The sequence below is a fragment of the Urocitellus parryii genome, chromosome 7 (genome assembly GCF_045843805.1).
Source record: "Urocitellus parryii isolate mUroPar1 chromosome 7, mUroPar1.hap1, whole genome shotgun sequence".
NCBI classification, from domain to species: domain Eukaryota; kingdom Metazoa; phylum Chordata; class Mammalia; order Rodentia; family Sciuridae; genus Urocitellus; species Urocitellus parryii.
In genome coordinates this window covers 144456008-144479742 of record NC_135537.1, presented here as the reverse complement: position 1 = coordinate 144479742, position 23735 = coordinate 144456008, and the positions used below count along the sequence as shown (strand labels likewise).

At 47.7% G+C, this 23735-nt stretch overlaps 1 protein-coding gene across 2 annotated transcripts in view; it reads left to right on the top strand.

Annotated features, from left to right (window-relative positions):
• Window positions 1-23735, top strand: part of Asic2 (acid sensing ion channel subunit 2) — a 1047776-nt gene that overhangs the window by 773333 nt on the left and 250708 nt on the right. Inside the window, exon 1 of one of the 2 annotated variants that reach the window (XM_026388903.2) lies at window positions 21526-22233. The exons of the other annotated variant lie outside the window; for it this stretch is intronic. Within the exon in view, the coding sequence (XP_026244688.2) occupies window positions 21526-22233 (708 nt within the window). Of the gene's footprint in view, window positions 1-21525; window positions 22234-23735 lie in introns of those variants that run through there. 2 annotated transcript variants of the gene reach the window in all.

Sequence of the window (23735 nt, the reverse complement as noted above, 5' to 3'; positions counted from 1 at the left end):
TTGTGCTGAAATCCACCTCTCAGAATGTCCACCTTCCTTGAAAACACAATACTCAGCCTAGAAGAAATTGTGTCCCTAGGAAATCTCAGCAAACTTAGCTAAGGGTATTCAGAGAGTCCCCTCCTCATGGGCTGGGATGAAAGGGAAGAGAAAAGAAGGAGAGAGAGAGAGAGAGAGAGAGAGAGAGAGAGAGAGAGACTGACATTACTATGTCCAGAACAGTGCTGAGAGCTCCCTAGGCCAGCTCTCTCTAATCGAATGCTCCTGGCAGCCTTTCCTCAGAGTTCCAATGAGAAAACTCAGGGTCTGAGTGGTAAGAACCTGACAGCTCTCAAAGGGTGAAGCCACAGAGGCAACCCATCTCTCTCTAGCTCCAGACCCTATGGCCACCCCCACATAACCCAGATAAAACAACATCTCGAGATCCACAAAGAACAGCACGCCATCTGTGAGAGAACTCTAGAAGGAAGGTGTCACCCATGACAACTATCCCCATCTTCTCCTTGCCTGAACTACCCCCTGTTTAACTAGCCCAAGGGCACCATCAGTCCCTCAGGGGAGACTTCTGGGCAGCAGCCCTGTCTGTCCCTACCCCTGTGGCTTCTCAGGATGGCCTTTTCTCGCTCTGCTTATTCTTAGTCCAGGTAGCAAAGAGTCTCTTTCTTCCTCGATGCAGCCAGGAAACAATTGGAATACTTCAAACAGCATATATAATGGGCAAGCACAAGACAGAAGAGATGAGAACTGAGAGTCAATCAGCTTCACAGAGAAGGGATTTCTTAACAAATGTCGCGTAGCATCTCTCCCAGCACCAGATATCCATGTGCCATAGTAACTCGAAGGGTTTTTATCTCTGCATTTGGTAAAGAAAATACAGAAATGGGTAGAAAATGACAAAGTCCACACTCTTGTAATGAAAAAGATACACATTCATTGGCATAATTGTTGACAATAAACCACACAATGGCTTAGGATACCGGTTGATAGAATAAGTGATAACTGCCAAGAATAGCGCTTAGCCACCATGGTTAAGGGGACATTTTGAATGATGTCAGGATGCTTCATTGAGTATGAGGGCTGCTCCTAACCCACACTACTCGTGTTGAGAGATTCACTTTCTACCCTAGGTCTTTGTCTACCAATGATAGAAATCCTGAGTTTTTGCCTCCACATATCCATTTTCCACTGAGTCTTTCTCAGGGATCGCTATGGATCTATTTACTTCTCTCCAAAATCTTAAGTATGTGCCGCCCTTGCTATCTGCTGCTCTTCTATTCATAGGATGGCTGGGTGAGGTCTGCCATATTGGTTCCATAAGAGGGTTCCATGATGCTTCTCTACAATGCACTGGGAAAAGCACAATATACTCTACTTAGCAAAAAAAAAAAAAATCACTTCCTAAATTGAGGTCTATTATACAATAGAATTCTCATTCAGTAGAAGGTTGTACATTACGACACTTCTTGTGTCACACCAAGTGATGTCTCAATAACTATTGGGTTCTGCCATTTAAGAATGAGTAACAGTTGTTTATCACACACCAGGTACTGGTTTTTAATAACTTTTGCCACTTTCATTGGATTCAATGTTCACAAAAGAAGTTTAAATCTTAGCACCATTAACTCCACATAAGGAGACAGAGTTGGGGAGATTGCATGGCTCGTTCATGTGGAATAGGTTATAGCGCTGATATTCAGATTAGGTCCCTGTGTGCTTGACAGTGATCCCAAAGGTGAGGGGAGCCCTACAGGATCTGAACAAGGAGGAGCCAAGTGATTCAATTTGGAAGCAGCATGGAGAATGGGCAAATACGAGTGGAGATGGAGACGATGGCAATATTCCAGATAATGATGGTCTTGACAGAATCAGTGCATGGAGACAAGGAGAGAAAGGAGAATGGATTTGGGAGATGCAGAGTTGGGAGCAACAATATCTGAGGGTAGGCAGAGGAAGAAGTCCAGATGACACCTGGGTTTCTTAGGTGGGCAGATTGATGACTGATGGAACAGACTGGTAAGGTGACACACTTAAAGGAGGGTACTGGGGAGAAAAAGATGAGGGGGCCTGTGCTGCCATGCTGAGGTTCAGATTCCTGTCAAGCATTCAGTGGAGCATACGGAAAGAGTCGCATAGGCAGGCCTACACTCAGAAGGGAGATTTGGCAGAAATTGTAGGTTTGGGAGTCATTACTTTATCCATGAAAGTTAAAACCAGGGAGACAGAAGATGCTCCAAAGAAAATATATAGAATAAGAAGTGGGATGAAGAGAGAGACTCAGAGATGTGGCTAATGATAGGAAAGCATGTCCTTTCTGGGTTCAAAAGAAAATCTTCAGCTTTCTTCCTGCATCCAGGACTACCTGCCACCCTACACTTCTCAGGATGTTAATAGGGTTGAATTCTGCAAGCATGAGTGAGAAGAAATTTTGTCTCCATCTCCCAAATTCCTTGATGTTCTGCCCCTAGTAGGGCAAACAGGGACATGAGAAATTAGAAGTTTCCTGCCTGTGAGATAAATGTATGTTCAGGGGAGAATGAGCAGCCCTGCATTTCCCCATCCTATTACCACTGCCACACACACACACACACACACACACACACACACACACACACACTTGCTAGGAGCATCCAGAATGTGTGTGTGGTAAGACATTGCCCCATGTGCCCTTAACAGAAAGAGCACTGTCTTGCTAGTCCCCTGTGGCACATACCTGTAATCCCAGTGGCTCTGGAGGCTGGGGCAGGAGGATGGCAAGTTCAAAGCCAGTCTCAGCAACATAGCAAGGCCCTAAGCAACTCAGAGAGACCCTGTCTCTAAATAAAATACAAAACAGGGCTGGGGATGTGGCTCAGTGGTTAAGCACCCCTGGGTTCAATCCCTGGTACTAAAAAAAAAAAAAAAAAAAAAAAAAATCACTGTCTTTAAGTCAGACAGACCTGGGTTCAAATCCCAGGTTTAACCTGGAACATCCAGCAACTTAATTCAACTTTCTATATTTCCTCTATTTATGCGATGGGCTAATCATACCTGGAGACCTAGAAGCATGACTGGAAAGATCAGGAGAGATGCAAAGTAGCCTGTTACCTTGCACGTAAGAGTTATTCAACAAAGGGAGCCCTGCCTTCCTCCTCTTCCTCTCCCCAGACTGGGATGGAGCCAGAGATGTGCAGAGAGTCCGGTCTTTGTGACACTCCTCACAAATTGCTGGAGCCCAGAGGGAGTTCCGACAGGTCTGTGTTTTCCTAAGTCTGCCTCTCTAACTGGAGGCTGCAGAATCAGGCTCCGTGATTCCCTAAGAAAGCTCTAGCCCTTGAACCAGATTAGTGATGCTAGAACAAAAGTACCCCACCTTCCTTTTTCATATCTAAAGGGGAAAGGGAATTTTTTTCCTCCCAGCCCCCAAGCAATCTCACGTACAACCAACATCACTGAAATCAGCAGGTGTATGTTCCCAGAGAAGATGCTATCCCTGGACTCTATTTAAGTAATTTTTCTCTTCTAGAAAAACATGAAAAGAGAGAACAGCAGAGGATACAAGGTAAGGATCAAACCCATGCACAGCCAGTATCCAACTTCTTCAGAGGCATTTTTTACATAGGTTCTGAGCCTGAGAATCAAAGTCCAGGCTGTTCCCTCAGATAGGCACCACAGTACCTAACCCCCGTGCCTGTTGATGCTCATTCCCTGTCTGAATTAAGGAGGCTATGTTGGCACTCGAGACCTCTCTGAAGACAAGACTGTGGCTGCTGTAGTTTGAGGTGAATAATCAGCTCAGGTGTATACCAATCCTGGAGGTTATCCAGTTCCACCACATCATCTACAAGACCAGAGAACTATTCTCAAGGAGGGAAAGAGGTTTTCAGAAGTGAACCCAGAGGTCCTTGACACCAGGATAGATGGCATTCTAAGTGCCACTTAGCCCCCAACCCCCAAGCACAAATGTCATCTCTAACTCCCACAGACTGGGCATGCCAATGGACAGAAAAAGGACTAAGAGACATCACAGGGACATCAAAACATCCTGGCATCAATGGACAAACCAACAACAGTGTTACAATAATATAGAGTATTAATATCAGGGCAATATACTGTATTCTAATAGCATAGTGTAATACTATAGTAAAATTATCCTCTTGCTCAATTTTGAAAGCACTTTTGATGGATAAGCATCATCTTGCTTGACTCCATGGGGCAGAGAGAAGTGATGCAAAAATACTCTCCAGAGACCAGAAAGTTCCCACCCAATCTTTATTGAATGTCTACCATGTGCTGGGCATTATGGTTACTACCAAGAATGAAATGGTCTCTAAGATCTCACGGTCCAGTGGAAGTACAGATACAGAAGCGCACATTGTCCTTGTGAAATGACTTGTGCTACATCAGAAGTCCCCACAATGGTTCCTGAGGGATGGACAGGGAGGGATGGACTTCAGTTTTTGGTGAATGATGTTGCCATCCTTTGGGATAAGGGCCACAAGAGGAGAGGACACACTGGGGGGGGGGACAGAGGAGGACAGGGACACCCATGACAGATAATTTTACTATAGTATTACACTATGCTATTAGAGTACAGTATATTGTCCTGATATTAATACTGTACTTCTCCTCTAGTGACAGTAGAGGAGAAGGGAGGATGGTGAATCCAGTTGGGGACACATGATGCTCAACAGCCCAGAATCGCCTCAGTAGAGGGATTCAGCGGGGTGAAGCAGCTCCATCTCCCTTTTGATGGGACCCGCTTGCTAGCTGGTGGCTCCTGTCTTCAACCACTTATGTCCTGCTTTTCAAACATGGACTAAAATATGGAATCCACTGATGTTTCCCCTTTGTCTTTAACATGATCCTTTTTTTTTTCTTCCTTTACTATCATTTCCACGGGGTTTAGGGAGACAAAAGAGAACGTGTCTGCAAAGACCCAACCACTGTGTCCTCCCAGGAGTTTCAATAGTCAGTATCTGAGCAGTCAGACAAGAACAAGAAGGAGGAAGAGAAGAGGAAGAGGTGGGAAAGGAGAGGAAGGAGGCAGGGGCAGAGGAAAGAACAGAGAAAAGGTCCGAGAGGCTAGGAACAGAAGAAAGCAAATCAATCACACAGAATCAGCCAGTTGCCACATCATTATCCACGGCTGCAATGTGGTCAGAATTTACCTGCCCCAAAACTGGGAAATCTTTATATAGATCACGGCTCCCTCCATGATGCCAGACTTCCACCAGTCAACTCAGGCCATATCAGCTTGACAAAGGAGATGGGATCGTTATCACTGAATGGGTCGACTAGTTCAGCGAAGCTACCCATTCAATCTTTTTTTCCCACTAAACATGCTCCTTACCTACATTATGTAAGTGACCCATAATGTTGTTGCTATGCAAGTGGTACTGCTTTGACCCGAAATAAACCAACTCAATTATTTTGGCATCATCTAGGTTAAATCTATTATTCAAATAAATAAAATCTTTCCCTTTATTTCTTCTGCCTCCCCGCTTTCCTTTCTTTTATCATTCACCACTCACTTGTTCATTCATTCAACAACAACACAAAGCCACTGAGTATCTGCAATATGCCAGCCATTCAGCAAGTCTCTCTGTAACTAGAGCTTGATTTCTCGCTGGGCTGCTACTAACAATACCAGGAGAGGTGTTGAAATAAGCTGATCCAGAGGTTTACGAATCAGAAAGGAAGGAAATTTCTAGATCAACTCCAGATGACTTGCTTAAGATGAGAGAAGACGTAGAAGGAAGAGGCAGGAGCATCCAGTGATGTGGTGAGGCACACCTGTGATCCCAGCTACTGCGGAGGTTGAGGCAGGAGGGTCACAAGTTCAAGGCCAGCCTGGGCAACTTAGGAAGACCCTGTGTCGAAATAAAAAATAAAAAGGCTGGGGATGCAGCTCAGTGATAGAATGTCCCTAGGTTCATTCCCAGGTGTTTTTTTGTTTTGTTTTGTTTTTTAAAGAAGGAAGATGGAAGAACACAAAGCAGGAAGTCCTGGAGGTAGGATAAAGCAACCCCCCTGCACAGAACCTGGGCCTCAAACCTTGGGGAAGGTCAGCTTCCTCTCAAGGACAGGAGAAGAGGTAGACATGGTGGCTAAGAGGAACCCTGCCTGGTTTGAGTCAATATTATCTCAATGATAAAACACATACATTTAGAGATTTCTTAAATAATAATCTGGAGGCCAGTGAGTCACTCTCCTTAATTAGCTTCATGCTCTCTCCCAGGCAAGAAATCCCCCTTATTCAAGTTGAAACTTGTTTACTTAAATGAGGCTCCTTGTCTTTTTGGCCTCCTTAGCATCTTAAGGGGTGTGTGCATCCATCTGGTTTGCCTGCCTGAGTTTCACCCCACCCCCTGATTCACCTTTCCTACCACCTCACTAAGCAGCTTCCCTGTGGCTCTCACATATCCCCCCTTCCTTTCCAGGCCCACAGTTGTCACCATGCTCAGGCCTTCATCAATTCAAGCTGAGGAAACTGCATTGTCTCCTGCCTCCTCTTTTTCTCACCTTCTCCAATCCATTCTGCTACCTATTGAGAACTAATTTTCTAAAAGCTTCCTCATCCTTATATTCCCCGAGCCAGACTTCCTACAGATGAAACAAAATAAAGAAACCCTCTCAATTTTCTAAATAATAAAGCGCGAGCACTTGTGCTCATGCATGCACAAACATATACACACGTGCACATTCATGTGCACACGCTCACACATTTGCATGCACATGCACAAACACGCACCAACCTGGCCTTGAGCCACCTTCATACATGTCTATGTTCACTCGCCTTCATGTGCACAGGCCTGGACTGCCAAACACGCATGAATGGAGCTCTCCATAGATCACATGCAGCTGATATTTCTTGGGTGTTGTCATTTCCTCTGCTGGAAGGCCTTTTGCTGCTCTGTGGTATAGATTCTGTAGTTTATCCAGAGGGAGGAATGCTAAATAAGGAGTCCTGGAGCTGGATGAATGCCCCTGGACAAGATGCTGAGTGTCTCTGGGCTTCAATTTCCTTGTCTATATGAGATGGGACAAGTTGATCTCTAAGATGACCCTACCTCTCATCTAAAATGAAATTCACCCAAGAGTCTCCCTCACCTGCCTATCCCAAGGTGAATTCTCCTTCTTTGACATGATGGTCACACCCTGGTATAGAGATGGAGGGTAACTGGACTCTGTTTTCAAAATATCCCAAACTATGTGTACTAGAAACAAAAGATGGAGAAATGACTCAGACACCTATATCAGAAGATCATGATACAAATTGGAATGCCTGCCTTGGTTACCCCTGTCTATCAAATAACAGGGGTAGTATTCTCTGTGGGCCTCACACTGTTACATCAGGGAACACGAGTCCACAAGCAGGGTTGTGTATTGGCAGCTCATCCCATGCATCTGCCTTGAGACCAGAAGCTTAAATGAAGGGGCAATGCATAGGTTCACAAGGTATTTGTAAAATGCACATATTTTATTTTAAATATCACATACATTATATTGGACCCTCACAAGAGCCAAATGAGGAAAGCAAATATCAGCATATAAGAAGGTCCACTAAATTCCAGGCACCGTTCAAGGTGTTTAGTATACACAAGTGGACATCTCCTTCGTGGATTTAGTATACTCAAGGGCATCTCCTTTGTGGATCTGGAAGCCCAGCAGAGCAGAACCTGTTGTGCTGAGATAAGTGGGAAAATCTTCAACAAAAGAGGAGTTCACAACCATTGCATAGTTACAGGAGAAGTGCACTGGCAAAAGTTTGATAGTTAATAACGACCACCATTTATTATTCAACAAATATTTACTGAGTGCTTACCGTATGCCAAGCTCCATGCTTAATGTGTTACATATGTTGTTTTATTTAATCTTTATGCTAACCCTGCAAGGCAGGTATTATTATCTCCATTTTTCAAGTGAGGAAATTAAGACTCAGAGAGTTTCAATAACCTTCTCCAGTTCCTCCGGCTGGCTCGTGTTGGAGCCAAGTAAAGGAAATGATTAATCCTGTTTGCGGAAACAAGGGAGAGATTTCAAGAGGGGCACGTTGAGCAGGGGTCTCAAAAAAAAAATGAATGGAAGTTCACTGAGCTAAAAAGAAAGAGGATCCCATCTGGGCCTCAAGTTCAAAGTCAAGAAGTTGAAAAACACGTGATGTGTATTTAAGCTGGGAAAACAAGAGGCTTCCATAACTGGAGGAAGGGTTTGTGGGGTTGGAAGTTGCCCAAGAGGTCAGTGGGGAAGATGAGACAAGAGCTGGCAGGGCCTTCCTTATAAGATAGACTTTTGTAGAACCTTCTGGAATTTTTTCAAGTAGAATGTAGATATATATACACACACACAGCACATTGGGGCAAATGTCAAGGCGCAGATCTTTATAGTCCCTGCAGCTCCTGCTGTCCCAAGCCTACCTTGCCATCCCCAAAGCTGTGAGTATTGACATCTTTACTCCCTGTCACCCGTTGTGTGACACAATGTGCAGGCCATAGTGATATGTAGCAAGCAGTGAAGAGCCATCAAAGGGTCTCAAGCAAAGCAATGGCATCAACATCCCTGGAATGCCAGAGGGAGATTGGGGCCGAGAGAGGGGAAATCTAAGGCAAGGAACCCGTGAGGGACTGTAATAGCAGGGTAAGAGAGAAGCTGTAGACCAAAGGACCCAGGAGGTGGCCATGAGAACTCATCTCAGGCCTGTACCGGGGAGTGATTTAGGAGGTAGCATCGACCCGAATGGTGGCCGGTGAGGGCTTAGCTGAGGCTAATTCCAAGGCTTCTAGATAAAAAAAAAGGAACTTAGAATTCATGAGCAAAATACCTCCTCCCCTAGGTAAAATTCCAGTTCCAAATGTAAAAGACTTTTTTTGTCAATAAATTCCCAAAGCAGTGCAGACATTTCACTCTATCAATCAACATGTGGGTATGCAAAAGGAAAAAAAAAATCTGTAAGGGAAGTCTGCATCCAGGAGGTCACAGATAAGCTGTTTACTGAGACCTTCTGATGTCTGACAACCTCTATAAGTCAGAAGCCCGCTATCACTTGCTGCCACAAGACTTCCAAGTCCGACAGAATAAAACCCCCAAATGTCTCTGATACAGTTAGGAAAGGTAGAACTGATTTTTCAAATAGAATTCCATTTCTCCTTTATTGTTTCTTCCGGCAAGGGGGGAAAAAAATGTGGTAAAACTGGTCTTTCATTGTTTTGAGTTTAAGAAACAGAAAAGAGATAGAAGCATTTAAATGTCACAAAACTCCCTATTTTACAGCGACTGTGTTCGAAGCATAACCCAACTGACAACGATGTGAGCATTCTGGATTTTTAAGCCAGGAATTGAATAACTGCTTAGCCATCAAAAATAATGACTGTAGATAGAGGAAGGGGGCCGAGGGGGAGGGGGAGGGATGAAAGTGATCACATTATGCTACGTGCATGTATGACTGTACCACAATGAATTCCACTTACAAGTATAACTACAATGCACCAATTTTTAAAAATTAGTAGAAAGAAGACAGAGTTGAGGCAGGGGGTTGGGGGAGGGAGGAGGAGGAGGGAGGTAGTACCGGGGACTGGAATGGAGCAAATTATGTTATATGCATTCATGAATATGTGGAAATGAACCCCACAATTATCTGAAAATAGACTACACTAATAAAAACATTAAAAAACATGACCATAGGGAAACTTAAATCCACCCTGATGGCTGAAACAATGGAACAATGAGACAGAGAAACCTTTGTTATTTAGACCTTTCCCCTTGGAAAAAATGTCACTTTTCGGAGGAGCCGAGGTTTCCAAGTGTTAAGGATTTATGTCTTCCTTTAAGCACAACTTTTTTTTTTCTTTTTAATGGAACCCTCCAATGAAAACTCCTTCTGAAATACATCCCATCCTCTCCTACCTCCATGTGTGGATTAGAGAGAACGAAATATAATCTTAATGGCTCGAGGTCGTCCTCGTGAGTTCCGGCTATTGTTCTGTGCTAAAAGACTCAGGATTATTTGAAAGGTGTAGAGTTTGCTATAATGTTTAATGGCACCCATTTTTTAAGTCCTTTTATCTGTTTCTGTAGTGGTTTTTCCTCTCCTTTGTAGTCAGGCTTTGGCGGTCCCTGCACACTATCAGTCCTCTTGAATCTTAAGCCTACTTTTTCCTTTTCGTAATTCATATTATTCCTAGTCTACCGAGGTACTGAAAAGCAAATAACCAAGCATGTTATCAGGGTTGTACATAAAGTAAGAGTAAGTAGGCTCCAGGAATAGACAAGGGTCTGCCACACTGTGGTAGCTTCAGTGTCATGTGATGCAAGGGTTGGGGGGAGAATTTGACATCAGGGAAACCTGAGTTTGACCTTAATAAATCACTTTCTATCTCTCCAGCTCAGACTCCTCCTGGATGGAAACAGAAATAATAACAGCAGCTTCATTAGTGTTACTGTGGGGCTTGAGATAATTTGTGCAAAGTTCCCAGCACCAGGCCTGCCACAACGCTGTCCTCTGTGAATCAAAGCTATTATTAATTATTACGGATTTCGTGATGTACATCTCGACTGCTCTGGAGCTTCTTTTCAACATCTCCTTGCACCGCCTCGAAGCAGGAAAGAAGAATATTATGCAAATTAAGGCCACAGAGAATTCAAACCAGAGTTCAAGATGGAAGGGTAGTTGTAGTCGGGGAAAAGGCTCAGGCCCTCCCTGTTGGTTGAGGTCCAGCCAGGGTCAAGGGCTCAAAATCAGGTCACCCAGCCAAGATTCATTCACAAGTCACTAAGGTCTCCAGGCAGAGACTGGGAACAGAGGACAGAGACACAGTAAGCAGAAAGGTCAAGAAAACCAGGACCTCAGAACTCACCCTCACCCAAATACCTCTCCCTTGTTGGGGAGAGTTCTGAGTTGGTCTTGGTTGTGGGTCACTCTGTGGTTACAGGGACTCCCTGGGATTTGAGTAGATTGAGGCAGGTGGCAGTCCTGGTGCAGCCTGATAATAAAGGGACACCTAGAAGCTAGAAGCCAGAAGGGAACATGCTGGAACACACATGGGTCAGGTTGACCGGCTTGCTTCCTCTGGTTGGTGGGCAGTGCAGGACTAGGAAGATGGTCAGAGGTGCTGATGCACCATGTTCCATGGTGTCCCTTTACAGAGACAGGGACCCCTTTCTGGCTCCAGTTCACCTTCCCAAGCTTGCCTGGGTTTTGTTTATTTGCATGAAATTCAGATAATTTTACTGTCTTTCTGACCATTGTTCATGTTTGAAGCAATGTCTCTCTGAAGCTGTGGTCAGGGGGTGTGTACTTTTTGGACTCAGATCTTTCTTACTCAGTACTTTTCTATCCAAAGCAAAACACTGGCATCCTCATCATTTCTTTTTAAGCTCTAGATGGACACAATACCTTTATTTTATTTATTTATTTTTATGTGGTGCTAAGGATTGAACCCAGAGCCTCACACGTGCTAGGCGAGCACTCTACCACTGAGCCACAACCCCAGCCCCCTCATAGTGTTGTTTTGCAACAATGGCACAGTTTTTTCATGACAGAGCACCATCATCTCATTTGTCTGACTCTCTCCGTGTTGTTGTGCACGTGAACTACAACAAAACGCCCCACTGTGAACACCCTGAGCAGTTTCTCTTTACTTTTGGGTTATTTCCTCGGGGAATCTTGCAGGGTGTGTGGAATTGCCAGTTTGAAGGGCACGAGCTGCTTCATGGCTCTTGTGACTCACCAAGTTTATGAACTTGCCTTCAGAACTCCAAGAAATTTCAGAAAACTGTTTTGAATCTAATGTTATGTGTTAGTGCTGTAGGCTGCCGAGAAATATTGAGTGGGGAAACTTAAGCACTGTCGGGCTAAGGAAATATTGATTAGAAAGGAGAGCAAGGCTGAGCCAGGGAGGGAGGGGAGGAGGGAGGGGAGGAGGGAGGAAGAGAGGAAAGGAGGGAGGGAGAGCAGGAGACAAAGGAAGCTGGCTTGGAACCCCTTGGTTTACAGAGATGAGTCCCTACCCAGGGGCCACATGGTGGCTCTTGGTGAGCAATGTCACTTTCACTTCCAGAGACAGAATATCTTGTCTGGCCTTTTCTAGCTTACTGACATCAGCCTGGAACCTTGGGGACCTCCCTAAACCCCTCCCAACATGGATTTATCTACACCAACAGCCTCACACCAACACTGGGAAGAGTGTAGCTGTACATCCATCGCAGAACCCCAGAGCCCAAGATCTGGCCCCAGCAAATCTGCTTCCGGTTCCTCCAACTGCCCCTCCCCTAAGGATTTCTATGAAACTCAGAATTATCTTGCCACTCACTTCATCTTTTCTCTTTTCTTAAGTCCCGGGTTTGTGCTTTTCCAACACGCTGTGTGACCCTGGCAAAGTGACTTCACCTCTCTGGGCCTTCTTTCCTTCCCCTGGAAAAGGAGGCTTAACTCTGTGCCTGACTCTGGTTAAGCACTCAGTAAATGGTTGAGTTATGTGATCACGCTGTCATGGTTTCAGCATCGAGTGACAGAGAAGAAAATGGATAAGACAAACTTCCTACAGCATCATCCGTAAAATGGGGGGGGGGGGGCTGTCCGCCACCTGAGGGGCTGCTGTGCAGAATCCTTCCACGGTGCACAGAATAGAGGGTGCTCTGGTGGATACTCCGTTATTTTCCTGCCCTCCCCGTCTCATCTTCTGTTTGGATAATCGCATGGTCCACACCAACTGAATCCCTCCCTTTCTGCTCTTCCTGGGTGCACAGGGAGATCAACTAGGAGCAAAGATCCCTGGGGCAATGGCTTGGCCAGGTCTTCTCTAAGCGAGAAGAGGAAACGCACTCTGATGCCCGAGACAGGGGCAAGCTGTGGCGAGGAGGAAAAGTAGCTTGAGTAGAACTTTTGACAAATTGACTGGCCTTAAATCTCCGAGCCAAGGCAGAAGGCCTGTTGGCAAGACAGATTCGGGATCGGTGAGTTAGTGCTCCCCAAGGCGGAGGTGAGGGCCAGGGCAAGACTGTCATGATGGAAAAGAGCGAGGGGACAGTCAAGCCATGGTGAATAAAATGCCTAATTGTACCTGGGGTTTTATATTTCATTAAATTCTATTTTCACTGCCTGCCTTTTCATAATACGAGTGGGTGGTTACTGCTGGAGAGGGTTATTATGCTTAACTATTTTAACGAGAGCTTTGTTATGTGTATAGAGGAACAAATTGGGTAGAAAAGTGTGCGAGGCTCCATTTCTCTGCTAACTTTATGGCCACAGCCAAGGTTACAATCAAGTCTCAGGTATTTAAGTTCAAATGCAGAATAAAGTCCTGCTAGGCATGGGGTGCTGGGGGGGGGGAGGAGACCTAGTAATTGCCGAAGTGGCCTGAACTTAGAAGCTGAAAGTCACAGGTTGAAAAGACGTCACTGGGAACTCAAAAGCCCATGTCAGGAGGAGGAGGAGCAGGACTTTGTAAATGTGGATGTTGTGGACAAAGAGAATCCGCCATACTCAACGTGGGGAATGGTTCGGTGGCACTGGTGTGTTGCCTCTGTCCTGACTCAAAGGAAAGAGATCAATGCTCAAAGAGTTTGGGCAAGAAAATGAGAACCAATGGAAAAATCCAGTGGAAAACAGAGACATGATACGGCAAAGTTTCTCAAACCAATCAAGGGAGGTCCCTTCATAGGGACCCTCTCATTAAGTTCATGGCTGGTAGAGCATTCATCAATTTTTATAAGAACTACCTGTAAATATTTCATTAGAATTTAATATTAGAATTCACTGTTCTCTTCCCTCACTAGACGGAAACCTACGGCAGGGACATCTGAGCAGATGCTGTATTCTCAGTGCCAAAGACAAGGCCCACATCCTTTGGGTGCTCCATAAATGTTCACTACAGACATTACTTTCAGCTAATTACAACCAAGTTAATTAGGACCTTGCACTGTACAGCCAAACTACTTGGGTTTTTATCCCAGCCACTGACTGGATAATTTTTATACAGTTTCCTCCTGTTTAAAAAAAGAAGAAAAAAAAAAGAACTATAATGGTGATACATACCTCAGAGGTTTCTGTGAGGATTAACTGAGTTAATTCTTATCCATTGAGCACAGTACCTGACACCTGGTCTGACAATGTCAGCTACCTAATATCCTTCTCATCATCATTACTGTTAGATCAACTTCTCAGAAACCAGGTGACACCCACTAACCTCTGGGCCTCCGTTGCCTCTTCTCAGTCCAACTGCATGATCGTGAAGGTCATGTTGGGCCCTGGTGACTTCTGGTTCTCTCCATGGTATGTTTCAGCCACTCTGCATATTAATTTCAGAAACATCTAAATCCCAAGCTAGCTTTCTCCGCCAATCCATGTTTGGACACCTTCCTTGACCAATAAGAGCTGTGTGCTCAGGGCACTTAGTTGTGTGTGTGTGTGTGTGTGTGTGTGTGTGTGTGTATGTGTGTGTGTGTGTAAATGCATTCATGTGTCTGTCATGATTAGCCAAAGGAAAACATGAGTAGAAAATTAGGTTTATGTAAATACATCATATTGTGCAACTCAGAAGCAAACAGATATATCTTTGCATTACCTGCTGTTGGAGATTATCCACATGAGAGCTTTTATCCATTAGCGTATCTAGCACAGAGTTAAAGGAAAAATCTAATAATAAAATGGCAAGCTCTGGGTACCACCTTGTCAAAGAACCTACTGTCCTTTTTGGATGGGAGAGCAGGATAATGTGAAATGAGAAGTTGAGGAGGATAACAGAAGTTGGAATGAGGTGCCAGAAGAAGTAAACCATAAAATCACAGGGAAAAAAAAAAAAAAGATTGGAGAACAGGAACTGTAATTATTCTAGTCAATGGTAGTCACCGAATACAATATTGTATGTAAAAAATGGGGGTCATGTGAAGATTATATATACATATGAATATTCATAAACGTTCTCTAAAAGATCACACAGGAAATGGATGACTTCATTCGCCTTCAGGAAGGAAAAGAAAATGGGTGGCTGGGGATGCGTATGTGGACTTTTTACTGGAAATTTCTTTGTCTTTTTGAACCGTGTGAATGCGTTACAGATTTCTAGATAATTTTAAAAATAATAATTTCATAAAGTGCGCAGAGAATGAAGTAGGACCTGAGTGCTAGTCCTGCCTTGATCAGGATCAATCAGTGTGATGGATAGCAAACTTCTTTTCTCTCTGGCCCTGGACTTCCTAGCCCGAAATGGAGGAATTAAATTAGGTTTTACATTCAGCTTCCGCTTTGCAGGCTTCTCCTTCAACAGGGACCAGGTGTTTCAGCCAAGCTACTTCCAGCCCCATGTCCCATAAGCCTGCCCACCGCTCTTTTCCAGACCTGGTCCTTTCATCCTGGAATCCCCCTTCTGCTGGCCATGGTTTGACCTCTGAAGCCTGCAACTTGCTGGTGAGAAAAGGGTGGCATCTCAAAGCTTGAAATCAAGTAAAATAAGGATGACTGAAAGGGCAACTCTATATGAATATATCCTATGAGTGTAAGAAAAAGCCCAGAAGAGCCTCATGCAGGGGTGCACAGCTGTAATCCCAGCCATTCAAGGGGCTAAGGCAGAAGGATCACGGGTTCAAAGCCAGCCTCAACGACTTAGTGAGGCCTTAAAAATAAACCACAAAAAAGGGCTGGGGATGTGGTTCAGTGGTTAAGCACCTCTGGGTTCACTCCCTGGTACCAAAAAAAAAAAAAAAAAAAAAAAAAAGAAGAAAAAGACGAAGAAAAAAGAAAGTGCAGAAGAAGAGAGAACCAGAAGAGGCCAAGTGTGAAGAAAACCATGGAGGGGAGAAGGAAGGAAAGTTTAGCAGCAACTGTAGTGAGCTCCATGGGGGAGGGGCAGGAAGAGAGTGGGGAGATGAGTGAGGAGTCCTCCCTGGTCTCTTTCCACCAGCACGAGAACCTCCATCGTGACTACTCATATTACTAATAAACTCTAATACTGAAAGTAGTGCTCACTGGGGGCTGGGGATGTGGCTCCATGGTATAGTGCTTGCCTGGCATGCATGAGGATCAGGGTTCAATCCTCAGTAGCACCACACACACACACACACACACACACACACACACACATACACACACAAAGGTAGGAGTCATCACTATTAGCCACATGATCTCAAAGGACAGTGCACACAACCTTCTAAGCAGGGAAGGTTAGAACCTGTCCTACTGACCCATCTTGCCACCCAAAGCCTCCACAAAATCCCAAAGGCAAGAATTAAGAGCCTATGAGCAGTAGAATAAAAGACCAGTAGACTAGAAGGGTCAGACCAGAGTGCTGGGTCCATAGACTCACACTCTGCCGGCATGAAGGACCACGGTCTAAGGATGTGGGCATGTGTGATCCCATCCCAAGAGTGGAACTTACAGGGGAAACAACTGTTAGGAACTGGTGACATTTAACCTGGAGAAGAAAAGACTGGCTTGCAGACCTTGCTGGGTAGACAGACTTTGGAAGCCCCATCAGCACAGAAGGACTTGGAGTCTACAAAGTATCTGAAGAGTTCCTGTAACAAAAGAGACGCCAAGCTTATTTCGTGTGGCTCCCCAGAAATAAAGTAGGAGGAAGGGGAGAAATGCATAAGGAGAGAGGTTTCAACTGGGTGGAAGGAAGAAGCGTTAAACAAGGCAAGATGCTGGTTGCTGCGAGGAGGTGTTGAAGGGCTTTCTGAAGCAGGCAGAGAGCAGGGTTAAGTGACCTCTCAGATACTGTCCAGTTCTCACTGGGGATAAACAGGAACATTGAGGGCTTCAGTAAAACCTCATCAAGCCAACAAAGGTGCCAGTTCCTAAAATTGCATTATTAAAACAGAAAACCACATTAACTTGATCTGATCTTCCCCTCCCTGCAAACCCCCATTTTATGGGAGAAAAGAGCTAATCAGCTGTGGCAGCGGTCACAGCTCAGAATATGCCCTGGCTGCCTGGAAGATCTTTCTGCCACTGCACACCCACATCACACAGAATACCTCGTGCCAGGTGCAGGGCAGCGCATGCTGTAGAGATAAACAAGCAAAGGAAATGTTTCTTAAAAGCTCATTGTTTGGAAATCACAATGCTAAATTCCAGTTTCTTGGAAGAGAGGTTACATAGGTCAGCTTCTGTGCTGCCTTGTGAATTCATTTTTTTCTGGCCAGGGACATGGGCCAGGATGTGAAAGCTAATTCACATGAGCCATTGTTTGAGTGCAGAGGGAGGGAGCCCTGGGCTGCCTGGATTCAAATCCTGCTCTCCTGCTGAGAAGCTGTGTGGCTTCCAGGAGTTACTTTACCTCTCTGTAGCAAGGATTTCTCTTCTTTAGAGAAAACGTTAGTATTTATCTATTATGATATTTTTGAGGAATAAGCAGTTTGAACATTTATGACATTTGTTTTTTCAATATAAAATGCTTAGAACGAACCCTAGCACTTAGGAAGGCCTACATTTGTTATAATATTATTATTAATATTATTATTATTTCTTAAAGTACTGTTGGAAGAGGCATGATGGAAAGGGGAAATCTTGGGCTTTGAAATGACTTACAACTGGATTCATATCCTGCACCCTAAGTACTTTGTTCGACAATAGCTAGAAAAACGGTCAAAATCCTTCCTCTGCAGGGTTGGAATGAGAAATGAGAAATAATATGCACTCATTTCTATGCCTGGCATATAGTACCTGTTCAAGAAACTTTCTATTTCCCCCTTCCCCTGGCCAGTGTTTCTTGTCAGTGCCCAAACACTGCTAGGAGACAAGGACCCACATGAGAATGAGATGTAGTCCCTATTCTCAAAGGGCTCCTGGTCCTTAAGAAAGACCTGGATGCACACGATGACAAAGTGCTGTGACAAGGACTCTCATGGAAGTACCAATACAAAGGGTTCCAGGATCATAGGGGGAAAGATCCAAACAAAGTTGATCTGGGAGAATCGAGGAAATCGTTGCCTGGGAGGCAGCGCTTGGGCTGAGGTTTGAGAAAGACCAGGATGCTGCGCTGGTCCAAGTATTGGTGGGAGAGGAGCGGGGACATTTCAGGCAGCACAGAGGATGGGCCGTGAAGAGAGCCACGAGGCTTTGTTGGGATCACTAGCCACCCTGCATCTCTGGTTTCTGTGCCAAACCCCTTGGGGTCTAAGCAGTATATCCTCCCCACCCTGAACAAGCTGCTCGTGGGGAGAATTCACAGGAAAACCCCTGGCATAGAAGACACTCAAATCCAAAGTAGTATGCGTACACCTTAAGGGGGACGCTGCCAGGAAAGTCAGAAACGTGGTGTGTTTTAAATGCTTTTGATAAAATGGAGCTTCATGCCACTCCAGAGTCACCCCACCTTGGCCAGAGCATGGGTCACTCTGGCGTACCTGGGCTGGAACTCTGAGTCCCAGCTAGGGGCACTGGAGTATGAGCTTTCGTCAGAAGCCCTCACACTGTTGGCAGCCTCAGACCCTTCTTGCCACAGCCAGCACAGATGTCCTCAAGGATTCAAATCCAAAACTGCACTAGTAACTTCTTCCTCAGGAGAATGAGCAAGGCCCCCACGTGTGTGTGATCATATGTAGTGTGTGTGTGTGTGTGTGTGTACAGTGCATGTGTGTTTGTATGAGTGTATATGAATTGTGTGTACATGTGGGCTTGTGTATGCATGTGTTATATGTAATGCATGGTTGTATAAATGTAAATGTGTTTATATGTAGTGGCATAGATAGTGGAATATGCACATATATTTGTGGGCATGTCATGTATTGTGTATTGTGTGTGCATTTTGTGTAGTATATGTAGCAGGCATACATGCATGTGTGTGGAGTGTGGTTTGTGTATACATGCACTGTGTATACATGTCTGTTCATGTGTGTAACTGTGTGAATGTATGTGAGTGAGAGATGAGGGGCTTGGAAGTCCTCTTCTGCAGAGTCAGGATTCAGAGTTGCCACCGGGAGGGAGGCTCTGAAGCCCACCTTAGTACTTCAGCCCTCCTGCTTGGAAAACTGCTGCTATTTGACAGATCTGGCTGAACTACTCCTAATTCATCATCATAAAGTGAGTGAAAATCTTCTCTGTGTCCAAATATTTCATTCCTCAAGTCTCTTGCACCAAAGGACAAAACTTTGGCCCTTCTTCCACTAGAGTGCCCTCCCACTCAGAATCCCTCCTAGGAGTCTCACTTGTCAAATCGAATCTCTGGGAAATGTCTGGGAAACTCCCAGGGAGCAGTGGGGCTCAACAAGTTACCTGTCTCTACAAGCCTCAGTGAGTCCTTAACAGGAAATGTAGGTAAGATCCTACCAAGCACTCTCCACAGCCAGCCAGCCACAGGAGTAAGATCCCAGCCCTGCCCTCAAGGTCCTGGCCCAGAGAATGAAAGCTATAGGGCTCTTTGGGACACTAGGAAGTGCCAGGAAACCTGGGTGCTGAATCCAGTGACCTTGGGCAGGTACTTGGCCTCCCTGATCTCACCTGTGAAATGAAGCCAGCACACCTCATTCAGAGTCACAAACAAGTTAAAGCAGAATATTAAAAAGACCAAATTAAAGATCCAAAAGTGTCTAGGGGTGAGTGGAATCCCCCAAGCCTCACCATCAGTTAACCAGTGGGCTCCAAGATCCCAGCCACTGGGATGAGATGGAGTCTCCCATTGCCCTCCCTCCTGGGAGATTTGTGCTTTATTGACTAGGTTAGGACAAGAGGCGAGGCAAGGATGCCCAGGCAAAGTTCCTGAGAACTTCTCAAAGGGGCAGGTTAACCCAGCAAGGCCAACATGCCCAGTAACTAACTACTCCCTGCACCAAAACATACATACTCTTTTGCATGTCTCCCAACACATGGGCATACACAGAACACACCAACTAGGCATCACATCCAGAAGTGAACCTCACACCCACCACATAGTGTATGCACACATACACAACACACACAGTACATGCATCCCATCGGTAGACTATCCTACACACACACACACAAACACACACACACACACACACACACACTCTAGCAGCCACACTACATGGCCTGCAAACACGATTTTCACATTCAATGGTTTCACAGAAATAGGCATTTCACTCATACACAACGCACATCTACCCCCACACACTGCATGATACCACAGCCCTAGCTGCACAGCCACTCTCTCTCCAGCTCATCTCACACTTATTTGCACAAGGCTGCGCATAAACACGCGTTGACACTACTCTATAGCTCTTCTACAAGCCCTCACACTCAGGGCCCATCGGTGCAGTGCATCCCCCACGCGGCCAACTCCTGCAAGAGGCATCCCGCTCGGTGTGCAGCGGCCACAGTGGCCAGGAATTAAAATGCAGTGAGGAGGAGCCGGGCGCGTCAGCATCGCGTCTCCAGGAGCGCACCGCGCTCGCCACCGCCGCACCCCGCCCGCTCGAGCCGCGGGGCCAGCGAGCGGAGAAGCAGGTGCTCGGAGCCCAGCCGCGCCAGCGTCGCGCGGCCGCTGCTCAAGTTCGCCCGGGGCCCAAGCAGGGCCGGGCAACCGGGAGAGGAGCTCAGCCACCGCCACCGCGAGCTTGGAGTCTGGAGAGGAGGAGAAGGGCTCACGGACCAAGGAGTCCGGGTCACTCCCGGGAGGTGTTGCCGGGGCTCCGCAGTTCCTGGCTCCCGGCGCCGCTGGGGCAGGGAAGAGAAGAGACCGAGAACAGCGACGCTGGGCTTTTCTGGAGACACGAGGCACCTCTGAGAGTGGCGCCAAGGGGAGAAGCGACACTTTCCCCTGGCCGGCAGCCTTGAAGGGACTCGGCAGCGAGCAGCTTCCCGCAGAAGCCTCTTCCTTGAGAAGAAGCCCCCAGCCCCAGGCGAGGGCGGGCACATCGCAGAGCTCGGGCGCAGGACTTGGGGAAGCCTTCGCGGGTTCCTGCCGAACGCAGCCCGGCAGCAGTAAGAAGGAAGGGTCCTGGAGAAAAGGGAGTGAGGAAACGGCGGCTTGACGACCACTCACCCCAGTACACACCCACCCCACCCGCCCAGCCAGAGAGCTGCAGTGTGCCTCTGGGGGCGCTCGTTCCTTGGCGCCTTCTCTCGCATGTCCCAGCACCGCTGGGCTACGGGCCAGGCTAGTGGGGTCCTTGGGGATGTCCAAATCAGGCATGGTTATCGAGTGGCCCCTCTCCCAGGACCAGCGTAAAAGCTGGGGTTAAGTGGGGCAGGGGGGACTCAGCGAAGGGTCCCCCGAGGTCCAGAACGAGTGGAGGCGGAAGCAGCGCCCAGGGACAGGAGAAGCGGCTCCCAGTGGGGCCCCTCCAGAGGTAGTGCCCGGTGTCTGACATCCTTCAGGAAGACAAGGGGCCAGGAAAGCCTGGGAGGCGCTCGGGAGAGGCCAGTGCCAGGGGCGGCGGGCCGAGGCGGCGCTCAGTCCCGGGCGGGCGCCCGCGGAGGCGGCGGCGGCGGCGCCGGGCGGGCATGCCGCGCCACCGGAGCTCCTTTCGGGCGCACGCTTCCCTGGCGCGGGCTGCGCGCGGCTGCTCCTGCTTCCACTGCTGCTGCGGACTCCCATGGCGGCTCCGCCCGGCCGGGGCCGCCGCTGCCGCCAGCCGCGGGCTGAATGAATGAGCCGGAGCGGCGGAGCCGGGCTGCCCGCGGCCGCGCTCCCCGGCCCGGGACGCTTCCGCATGGCCCGCGAGCAGCCGGCGCCCGCGGCGGTGGCGGCTGCCGGGCAGCCCGGGGGTGGTAGGGGCAGCGAGCGGGCGCTGCAGGGGCCAGGGGTCGCCCGCAGGGGGCGGCCGTCTCTGAGCCGCGCTAAACTGCACGGGCTGCGGCACATGTGCGCCGGGCGCACGGCGGCGGGGGGCTCTTTCCAGCGGCGGGCGCTCTGGGTGCTGGCCTTCTGTACGTCCCTCGGCTTGCTGCTGTCCTGGTCCTCGAACCGCCTTCTCTACTGGCTCAGCTTCCCGTCACACACGCGGGTGCACCGCGAGTGGAGTCGCCAGCTGCCCTTCCCCGCCGTCACTGTGTGCAACAACAACCCGCTGCGCTTCCCGCGCCTCTCCAAGGGGGACCTCTACTACGCCGGTCACTGGCTTGGGCTGCTGCTGCCCAACCGCACCGCGCGCCCGCTGGTCAGCGAGCTGCTGAGGGGCGACGAGCCGCGCCGCCAGTGGTTCCGCAAGCTGGCCGACTTCCGCCTCTTCCTGCCGCCGCGCCACTTCGAGGGCATCAGCGCCGCCTTCATGGACCGCCTGGGCCACCAGCTCGAGGACATGCTGCTTTCCTGCAAGTACCGAGGCGAGCTCTGCGGCCCGCACAACTTCTCCTCCGTGAGTTGCCCTGCGCGCGAAACGCCCCTCTCCCCAAGCCCAGCTTCCTGGTGGTCCTGATGCCCGCTAGTGGGACTCCGGAGAGCCTGGACACCAGGCTCCTTTTGGTGTCCTCACTGCAGGAAGCCAGTGTACAGCCCACTCTGGTGTCGCCTGAGTCTTTCCCTCCAGGTTGTGGGAACTTGACTTAACTGTAGGAGGAGTCACCTCACCCCAGTCACAACTCCTCTACCCTGGCACCTCTCCTTCCAGTATCTGCCCTCAAACTCCTCCCTGTACTAGTTATGGTCCCATCTGTGGATACTGGTCCCCCTTCTCCCTGGCCTCACCTCCTCGTCCACAGGACACTCCAACCACTGCTGTGTTTGGGGGTGTAGGGATGTCTTAAATATGGACTTGTTGTCTTTGGGAAAACCAATCGGAAGCTCTTCAAAAATGGGCCATCAGGAGAATCACACAAGAGTTCCTAAGCAAGCTTAGGATCCTAAGCCGCTTATGGATTCATACTTAACACAACACTCAGAATCTAGGAGGAAACTCCCAGAATATTAACCAACACCAATGCTGTAGCCAGTTTGGTGTGGGAAGCAGCGGGCACCCTTTTGCTTATTTGTAAGAGGGCTGCAGTCTTGATGGGCCCAACCTTACACTTGCACTCCTTCTCCCAGGCTGTGTAAATGTGGGTCTTCCGGTCTGGAGGCATGCCCTGCAGTTGAGGAGGCAGAGTGACAGGGATGTGCATGCATACAGCCAGGGCCAGGAGAAGCTGTGCTCAAGGTTTGTAAGCCATTTGCTGTGCTGGTTCCCCCATGCTGTGGTCTGGATAACGCAGCTGGTGGACAGAAGGTATCTGCCGTGTGCAATCTGCCTTGGAGGAGTTCTGGTGCCAGGCCCCAGTGTGGCGCAAGCCAGTCCAGCCATTCATGTGTAAATGCCCCTTAGGTGGGCTTGGGCTTTTGTACAGCACGGGGAAGTTTGGTGTGTGTCTATTCACAGTGCTCTGGAGGTGATTTTGCTGGCTCGGATTCATTACTCCTGATGGTCTCATCTCTGACAAAGCTTTTTTTTTCTGGGATGGCAAAGAGATGCCACGGTTTCAACAGGTGTTGGCATGATGCTGGCCAGGCTGGGTCTCTGATTGGCTGATTGGTTTATTCCTTGTCTAGGATGATACCCCTGCCTTTTTAGTCTTGCCCTGTTGGCTTTGCTTTAAACCAGCGTATAAAGTAACCCCCAATTATTCATTCCTGAAACAGTCCTTGTTTTCTGGGCTTTTTAGCTGGCCTTTAAAGGTTATCTACCTGGTGGCTGCCGGCCTTGGCAAGCAGGAAATGCTGTTAACATATGCTTCTAAGGGACTTCTTCCAGAACTTCAGGTACAATACTGAGTTCCATAAAGGTGAAGAAATCAAGAGTAGCAATCCCTTGTTGCCTGTTGTTCTTCGACTGACCTCTACTTAGCAGCCATTAGAGTTAGATTGAAGTTCAAGGTTACATTCAAG